General features: G+C 51.8%; 1 protein-coding gene and 1 long non-coding RNA gene across 2 annotated transcripts in view; one reads left to right on the top strand and one right to left on the bottom strand.

Annotated features, from left to right (window-relative positions):
* The first annotated feature begins 469 nt into the window (after positions 1-469).
* On the top strand, positions 470-1,679 carry LOC148042849 (uncharacterized). Its single transcript, XR_015698468.1, has 2 exons — positions 470-875; positions 1,381-1,679. It is a non-coding gene; the product is annotated as an uncharacterized LOC148042849 (long non-coding RNA).
* Positions 1,680-5,201: 3,522 nt separating this feature from the next.
* ZFHX3 (zinc finger homeobox 3) overlaps positions 5,202-9,551 on the bottom strand; it is a 73,373-nt gene continuing 69,023 nt past the window's right edge. Inside the window, 1 exon segment of the mRNA XM_087729020.1 lies at positions 5,202-9,549. Within this exon segment, the coding sequence (XP_087585146.1) occupies positions 8,225-9,549 (1,325 nt within the window). The 3' untranslated portion in view covers positions 5,202-8,224.

The raw sequence follows: 9,551 nt of genomic DNA, 5'->3' as shown, positions 1-9,551 counted from the left end.
GCCGCCCGGAGGGGTCCGCGCTCAACGGCCGCGGCAGAGCAGAGGCGCCCGCTGGAGACGCCGCCGGCGCCAGCCAATCGGGAAAGGGAGGCCGCCGTTGCCCGGCAGCGAGAGGACGCGTGGGGGCGGGGCCCGCCGCCACGTGGAACAAGCCGTGCGGCTCTACCCGGAAGCGCACCTGGCGGAACCTCCCCCCCCCCCGGCCCGCCTGGAGCCTCCGGCCTCCCTTCGGGCCCAGGTGCCTCTGCCGGGCGGGGCAGCAGCGCCCCAGGCAGTGTGGGACGCAAGAGATTGCACCTCCCCATGAGCAGCACCATGGGTTTTGGAGTACCCTTGGCCAGGCAAAGCCTCTTCCATTTCTTTGCCCTGAATGCCCGTCTCCTTCCACTCCAAAGCAAAGTCCGGGCTCGACCTCTCTGTGCAAATCGATGCCCGGATACTTTTTCTGCTGGGCTGGAAGGGGCCCCGAGGAACGCGCCTTCCTGCTCCCTGAATAGGAGGGAAATGTTCTCCCTTGGGCATCCCCCCCTCTTCTAGGCCAGTCCGGGAGGCCAGTGGCAGGATTGCCTGGGGCAGAAACCGAAGCCATCCTTGCCTAACCCCGCTGGTGCTGTAGTCCCAGGGAGCTGTGTCTTCAGTTGTCATCATCTTGACATGTTGGCTTCAATCTTTTGTTTTGAAAGATCCTCACAAACAAAATTCTGCCAAGAGTGAGAATGCCATGCTGGAGGAGGGCCAGGGGATAAAAAGGAATAGCCGTGTTCACACAGGAATTAATGCTTTATTGAATTGACTCATTATCTGGGCTCACATCATGCTCTGAAGCATAAACTAGCAAAGATAACAGGGGCCACAGAGTCCGAGCCTTGACTAAGGTTGGTATTGGTTAAGGATCGGATAGAGACTAGCAGGGGATCCAGCCACTGGTTTCATTTAAGGATGAAGACGTGCTTTCTCTTAACAGAGAGGGACTCTGTTGGCTTGAGGGCCACAATGGGCAAGATCAGGATTCACTTGAGCCAAGGTGGCGCAGTGGTTAAATGCAGCACTGCAGGCTACTTCAGCTGACTGCAGTTCTGCAGTTCAAATCCGGCTCAGGGTTGACTCAGCCTTCCATCCTTCCGAGGTGGGTAAAATGAGGACCTGGATTGTTGTTGGGGGCGATATGCTGACTCTGTAAACCGCTTAGAGAGGGCTGAAAGCCCTAGGAAGCGGTATATAAGTCTAATTGCTATTGCTACTTGGGGCAGCATTGGGGACCTTAAGAACACCTTACAATTCATGATGAAGGTATCTTTTCTTTTATGTACACTGAAAGCATCTGCACCAAAGACAAATTCACACTTGGCCAATAAAGAATTCTATCTATCTATCTTACAGCTCTGCAAAGAAGATCCAAACTTCGGGGGCCACTTATCGTGGACACCAGAAAAGGATTCAAGGTGCATAGAAGAGTCGGCAAAGAAAAATGGGTTTTGCATCATGTCAGTCCAACTGACCCAAATTTGCCAGTCCTGAACCTTGGTGAGGAAAAGGAAAATCCAGAAACATTCCATCATCCAAGAGTTTAAATGACAATTTAATGCTGGATGTTTGTATTCCTGGGACTTCTAACTGCCTGTAACCAATCTAGAAACAAAACCATTTCTTGACCTGCAACAAAGTAAACTCAGTTAATGGTTCTCTATATAATCACATTAATTTATAAAGTGCTTTGATTTTTGTTGAGTACACAGTGCAGCTGTAGCTATTCAGGCTGTTTATCCAGGTTTTATGATTTGTGTAATTGCAAAATTATAGTCTGTTCATTAAACGTGGGTAACCAAAACCATGATACCATCTGAACAAAGCCAGCAGGCTCCAATTGCCTTTCGCTTTCATTAGCACCCAAGCAGCTTCACTCCATGCATCCTGCCTCCCTGCCACTTCTTAGCTACTTCTCCAGTTCTTCCCCCTTGTCTCAGGGCTAAGAAGCCTAAAAGGAGCACAGGAATCTTATACAAGTATGAGAACGTGTATCAAATATGTTTTTTAAAAATATTACTTCACTGGAGATTGCTTAGCTAAATTCATTCCAATTGAGAAGCAGCAGTTCCATCTTTTAATTTGTGTGCAATTGTGTACCCACACCCATCCTAGGGAAAAATGCTGCCTCTGCACCTGCACAGGGAGGATTCCTCTCCAAACCGTTACTCAAAGACAGCGCTGAATGGAGCCCTGGGGAGGGGGGGGCATGCAGAAGGCTGGCATTTCTGCCCAATGGCATCACCCGCCCACTTGTTCCCCTGCGATGCTAGGGGAGGAGAAGGCAAGCGAAAGTCAAGGCAAATGAGTGGTTAATTCTCAGGATTGAGGTCTGTGTGTGTGTATGTATATATGTACATATATATGTATATGTATGTATATTTGTGTGTGTGTTTGTGTGTGTGTGTGTATGATTTTCACGGGTGTAGGTATGGTGGTCTTGTTGCATTCATGTCTTTTCCCATGTAAGATTGAGACTGTCTTGGCAACGTTGCGGCCAGGTCTCACTCGCCATCTTCAGGCTGGTGTTTTGGGCTTAAAGCGTGGTTGGAGCTGCCGTCTTTCTATAAATCTTGGTGGAGGTGTGTGAAGTGCTGGCTTTGTTTCAACCTGAAGATGGTGAGTGAGACCTGGCCGAAACGTTGCCAAGACAATCTCAATCTTACATGGGAAAAGACCCGAACACAACAAGACCAGCATACCTACCCCCGTGAAAATCTACGAAAATACACACACACAGACACACACACACACACAGTACTGTGCAAAAGTTATAGGCAGGTGTGAAAAAATGCTGTAAACAAAGAATGCTTTCAGAAATATAAATAATGATTGTTTATTTTTGTCAATTTTCAAAATGCAAAGTGAGCAAACAAAAGAAAAATCTAAATCAAATCAATATTTGGTGTGACCCCCTTTTGCCTTCAAAACAGCGGCAAATCTTCTAGGTCCACTTGCACAGAGTTTTTGAAGGAACTCGGCTGGTAGGTTGTTCCAAACATCTTGGAGAACCACAGATGATCTGTAGATGTAGATGCTTTCTCACCTCCTCCTGTCTCTTCATGTCATCCCAGACACACTCGGTGATATTGAGATCGGAGCTCTGGGGGGGGGGGGGGGGGGCATGCCATCACTTCCAGTACTTCTTGTTCGCTGAAGATAGTCCTTAATGACTTTGGCTGTATGCTTGGGGTCCTTGTCCTGCTGCAGAATAAATTTGGGGCCAATCATACGCCTCCATGATGGAATTGCATGATGGATAAGTATCTGCCTGTATTTCTCAGCATTGAGAACACCATTAATCCTGACCAAATCTCCATTTGCAGAAATGTATCCCCAAACGTTCAAGGAACCTCCACCACGCTTCACTGTTGCCTGCAAACACATTATTATATCGCTCTCCAGCGCTTCGACGAACAAACTGCCTTTGACTACAGCCAATTATTTCAAATTGTGACTCATCGGTCCAGAGCACCTGCTGCCATTTTTCTGCCCCCCAGTTCCTATCTTTTCGTGCACACTTTAGTCGCTTGGCCTTGTTCCCACATCGGAGGTCTGGCTTTTTGGCTGCAACTCTTCCAGGAAGACCACTCCTGGCCAGACCTCTCTGGACAGTAGATGGGTGTACCTGGGTCACACTGGTTTCTACCAGTTCTGAGCTGATGGCACTGCTGGACATCTTCCAATTTTGAATAAGCTTGATGTGTCTTTCATTTGCTGCACTAAGTTTCCTTGGCCGACCACTGCCTCTACGATCCTCAACGTTGCCAGTTTCTTTGTGCTGCTTCAAAAGAGCTTGAACAGCACAACTTGAAACCCGAGTCTGCTTTGAAATCTCTGTCTGGGAGAGACCCTGTTCACGCAGTATAACTACCTTGTTTCTTATTGCTGTGCTCAATCTTGCCATGGCATGAAACTGTCTTTCACAACCTCACCTTGGTAGCAGAGTTTGGCTGCTCCTCACCCAGTTTTAAGCTTCCCACACAGCTGTTTCTGTTTCAGTTCATGACTGGGTTTCAACCTACGTGTGACACACCGATGATCATTATCACCCGTTAGGTATAACTGGTTGATCATACACCTGACTATAATCCTGCAAAATCCCTGACTTTGTGCAAGTGGACCTATGAGAATTGATGCTGGTTTGAAGGCAAAGGGTGGTTACACCAAATGTTGATTTGATTTAGATTTTTCTTTTGTCCACTCCCTTTTCTTTTTGCGTAGATTTCTCCATCTTTGGCTAGTGCTGCTTAAAGAGGAATCTGCATCTAGTAGAAAGACAGCCACAAAGAGCAGCTCCGTTTCAGAGCAACACAAATCCACCCGACACCAAGGTGGTGGTGCTGCTGCCGCCGCCTTTTGCTGCTCTGCTGGATACGGCAGTGTCTGTCCTAAGGCAGGGAGCAAACGGCTCCTCTTTCATGGGGTCCCTCCCAGGAGAGGGAAAGATATTTTTCTCTTTTTAATTTTTGCTATCTCGCCCCCAAAATACCTCCCCCCCCCCCGCATACACATGAGTAGCCAGCCATGAGAAACCATGGCTGCAATGGAATCGTTTGAAATGGACCCAGCAGCCAGGCGGAGAGGCTTCTTTGAGGGACACTCCTAGACTCCAGCAAAGAACCTGCCACTTCTCCTCAAGCCGCCCCCACCCCCTTCTCCCTTGACACGAGCTCCCATTATTCTGCAACAACCTCGCAAAGGAATGAGCCCCTCCCACTTTCCGCCACCGAAGTCGGAATTGCAACATCCACAGGAAACGGAAAAGGGCTCCACCGCCCTGCATCCCATCTTCCCCCCTTTTCACTTCCCTGTGCTTATCCATCTGTGTCTGCGATGATTTGTGTCCTGGTCCAGTTTACAGGGAGGGAGTCCAGGGTCGCTTGGGCTGAATGCTGGTCTTGGTCATTTGGCCACCTCTTTGGAGAGCTCCACTCTGCAGACCGGCAGCTGTTTCTGGCCGTGCTCTGGCCCGTCCCTTCTCCAAAACCAGCACCCAGGAGCCCTGGGAGATCATTGGGCCCAGAGAGAAGCCATGCTTGCTTTTTGGCAAGCAAGCAGATCCCATCACCCAAATCCTGGATTCCTCGTGCCTTTGCCATTGTCCTGTTCTGTCCAGCATGCGGGGGGGGGGGCGTCCTTCCCTCGGGCAGAGAGAGAGACTCTGGCACAGCAGAGACAAGAAGAGCTTTGGCTCATTTTTTTTTAATGTACCACAATGAGCAGGAAACATACTTGATGAAATATTTTCAAAGGAGTATATTCAATACCATCTACAATCAACTTAACTATGACAACAAAGTGTTTTGTGACAAAATTTGTTTGGTTTTTTTTAGAGTTCTGTGTGGTTCTGCTTTTGTCCATCTCTATGTATTTTGGTACAATTTGAGATCAGCATTATTACAGTAACAAAAAAGCTAACAAGACGACATTATAGAAAAACACCAAGAACGTCATTTTTGGTTTCACTTGCTCTAGTTTTTGTACATTGCAAAGGCTGTTTAGAGACTTCACCTCATTTATACTTTCTGTTTTATCCAGTCTTGTCCCCCTCCCCCCAACCAAAGGAATGAAAAAATAGTAAAAAGTTATGTGTTTCACAGTGGGCAGGATTTTCAGAGCCATCCACCCGTCCAGACAACCGACCAACCAGAAAGGATTCCACTTCCTCATGTGCCCAAGGCCTAAGGGCCAGGCCCAGCTGGGCACCACCTTGGAGCCAGCCACGTCCGTCTGCATTGCTAACATTCTTGGGCAGGACTATTCCTGGCCTCCCCCTGGTTCCTCCCGTCAAACAGAAGGGCTCAGAGGCGGAAAGGCCCTCAGCCTCAAGCGCTGGCACAGCCCTCTTCGGAGGCCAGGATCGCCATAGCTGCTTGCTCCTCCCCAGAGGGCCCCAGAGGGTGAGGTGCAATCATGGTTGGGCCTTAGCTTGGCTCAAGGCAGGAGCCTGGTCAATGCTTGCCACTGCCCGGCCAGGGAGGACCCTGCTGCCAATGTCCTCCCCGGCAGCTCTGCAGCGTCAGCTCTGCTGAGTGTGGAGGCCTGCAGGCAGAAGACTGGGAAGGACCTGGGGATGCCCCAGGCAGATGGAGGAAAGGCAGAACGGGAGAAGAGGGCAGAGGGAGGGAACCAGGGCAGAAGATAGAGAGGGGGCCAAAGAGGTCAACGCAAGCAGACCACAAAACTGGCCAGGAAAGGCTAGTGTTAAACTAACAAGGTATATACCACATAAAGAACCAAAGATAAAATGAATAGTCTCAGGATACTAAGTCATGTTCAACAGCAACACACTCTCTCAAACCATGAGAACCCACCCACACCACTTTGGATCTAAAGAGGGGGCTGTTCGGGGCAGTCCCGGCGGCCACTGGGGCACAGGGCAACTCAGGGCAAGGGGTTTCCTGTCAGGGAAGGGTGGTGGATCCCCCATCAAGTCATCAGCAGCTAAGAGAGGGGCAGCAGTGGGGAGGCTGCCTTTCCCAGAGCCCCCTTCCGTCAGTCAGGGGGAGGGTCTGGAGCTGGGAAGTGAAAGGGGTGCAGGCTCTATTGGCAGAGCACTTGGGGGCGGGGGGGGGGGTATGGCACGCAGGGATGGCGGCACTGGGCTCAAAACACCTGGCCGCAAACTCAGCCTGGCAGCCGAATCCCTTTCCCTTTGCAGGAGACGGCCACAGAAGGACATCTGGGCTATGGCTCTCCAGGCTCGCCCTCCTCCTTTCTGAGCACGGCACGCCGTAAGAACCCCCCAAGTGTCTGTCGAGGCTCAGGGCGGGAGAAGCACCGAGGCTCCTTCATTCCTGGGCGCCCAAGGGAGCCTTGTGGCCAAAAGAGAAACGAATCCTCGAAAGACGCCTCTTTTGCTCCTTCTGCACCAGCGGCCGAAAGGGTTTGTCTTTGGGTTTTATTTAAAGCATAAACTTCTTCTGGAGGAAAGAAACAAAAGGCCCCCCCACTCGCCCCATCTCGGAAAGTCCTTCAAAAGGAACGTGGGGGCCCCAAGGGCAGAGAGAGAGAGAAAGGCCAACATTTCCAAAATGGAGCCTTTACACAGGGAGGAGGGAAGGAAGCCGAAAGGAGAGAGAGAGAGTTAAGTGCACAATCGACAGGGATACACCTTAGAAACTTTTGAGCTCCCAAGAAAAATATTTCAGAAGGGATTCCCCTTTTTTCCTTTAACTTTATAAAATAACTTTGCAGCCGCCCTCTGAGGAACGAAGGCAGCGACTGATAAGTGGAAGCTTAGGACAGGATGGCCTGGGGAACGGAGGGACGGACGCAAAAGGGCTGCGGCGAGTCAGACTGGGCTCCATCCGGTCAGGACAGGAATGGACAAGACAACATCGAATGAGAAGCCGCCAGCCGGACCATCTACAAAAGCTAAACATACACAAAAGGGTGGGGGGTGTCTTTAAATCTACCATACTGCTTCAGTTCATTTCCAATGGAACAATCTACTCAACACCAAAAATGGTCATATCTATCATAAATACAGAAAGTCAGTTGTTTAGAACTCCAAGTCCTTAACACTCGGCGTGTTTTCTTTTCTGAAAAGGGGGAGGGGGGCTGAATGGTCCCCCTTGAAATTGGCTTCAGCAGAAAAGATGCCCCTAAAATCCCCAGAAAGCTAACTTACTGTAGTTCACATTGTTTCTCTTGAATACTTTCTGCCCATTTTTAAATTAACAACAAAAAATCCTTTCCTTGGAAAAAATCAAAACCAAAAAAAAGAAAAGAAATTATATATATATTTATATAAAACAATGATTCTGAAAACCGAACAAAGTGTGAGCAATTGACCTGAGAATAAAAATGTTACATTTCTTTTTTTCCTTTTAGCAAGCAAGCCATTGGTATCTGAAGGCTAAGATAGCAAGAAGTTTAAAATGGTCCCGGGCGATCTGCTTTCCCACACAGTTATGCTGGCCTCCACTGTGCTCTCAAGGGGGTTGTGCGGGTGGGGGGGCTGATTCCTGGGGGGGGGGGGGTGACAGCCACCTTTGAGAGAGCCACAGCAAACCTTTCGGCCGCCCAGAAGCAAGCCGAGCTGCCAGCATCGGCCTCTGGGAAAACCACCCAGGCGTTTTCTCCCTCGGTTCGTTTTTCTTTTTTGGTTAGAAGCTTTGGGATTGCAGTTAGTCTATTTCTGAAACCGGTTTGTTATTTCTAGATTCATTTTGCAAGAGTCTGTCTTCAAAGCTTACAATCGGAAAGGGTCCACGCTGGGGAGGCCGCCGTCCCGAGGGGAGCTGGGCTCTAGCGGGCCCCCCGCCTCCGGCCCGCGGCCCGAGTCAGACTCCTCCGAAGAGAATTTCCTTGGCATCAGAGAGGGCTGAACCCCTGAGGTGCTGCATGAGCTTGAGGTAACCGTTGAAGATGAGGAGAGAGGCGGGGGCTTCCCCGGAGGGGAGGCTGCCGGAGGCCAGGGCTTTTTGGAGGAGTGGGGGGCAGCGGCGGGCAGGGGGCCGTCCTTGGGGTGAGCGGTGGGCTGCGAGGTAGATGCGGTGCTCGGGTCAGGGAGGCAGGCAGAGTGAGGTAATTGACTGGGGGGCTCTTTGGCGTTTCTGGCTGCTGCTCGGGGGACTGTCTGGTGCTGTCTGTGGGGGGCAGACTCCAGATGCTGCTGGAGGGCCTCTTCCCCACACACCGTGCTCTCACACGCCACGCACTGGTAGGAGCCGCCCCCGCCAGCGAGCACCTGAAGCGCCATCTCGGGCAGAGTCCCCACCGACTGGCCAAAGCAGCAGAGGGATTTCAGGTGGACGTCGGCCGCCTCTTGGCTCCCGAATCCGGCCTGGCATTTCCGGCACACCAGTCTGTACTGCACCGGAGGGACAATGAAGGGGTCCCAGAGGGAGTCCGGGGCGCTGCTGCTGCTGCTGCTGCTTCCTGCGGTGGCGAGCTCTCTTCGGGGGGATCCCTGGCGGGAGCTGCTCTTCTCTTCTGGCCTGGGGGATTCTTTGGCAGGGCCTTTTTCAGGGGAGAGGCCCTCCGTGGGGACGGGGGGCTGGCTGCCTTTGGGCAAGGGCAGCTGCACTTGCCGTTGCAGCGCCTCCTGGAGGCTCTGTTGATATTGCTGGTAGTGCTGCAGCAGGGAGCCCGGGGAAACGCCAAGCAGGGCCTGCGACAGGGCCGGGCCGTAGGGGAAGACCCCTTCCATGCTGTACATGGGCTGGAGGTATCCACTCTGCAAGGCCCCCGGGAGCTGAGGGGCGTAGTACGGAGAGAAGCCGGGCACAAAACACGGGAGGAAGGGATTGGTCAGCAAGGCCAGGGACTCCGTGTTGAGAGCCGCCTGCAGGGCCTGCAGCTGGGTAGGCTCTGCCGAGTACTCCAGCGCAGGCCCCATGGCGGGGAAAGCCTGGCCAGGGTTGGGCGCCTCCCCTTTGTCCTTCTTGGGCCCCGACAGGGCCTCCCCCCGGGTCTTGGAGGGGCGCTCCTTCTCCTTCGCCTTCTCGCTCTCCTTGTCCTTCCGCAGTGGGAGGGGGGTTGTGGAGCCCACGGAGGTTTGTGCTGGCGGGGGGAAC

This window comes from Thamnophis sirtalis, unplaced genomic scaffold, assembly GCF_051295495.1.
Source record: "Thamnophis sirtalis isolate CommonGarterSnake01/CBP01778 unplaced genomic scaffold, rThaSir2_p1.2 scaffold_14, whole genome shotgun sequence".
Taxonomy (NCBI): Eukaryota; Metazoa; Chordata; class Lepidosauria; order Squamata; family Natricidae; genus Thamnophis; species Thamnophis sirtalis.
This window is presented reverse-complemented; position numbering and strand designations above follow the sequence as displayed.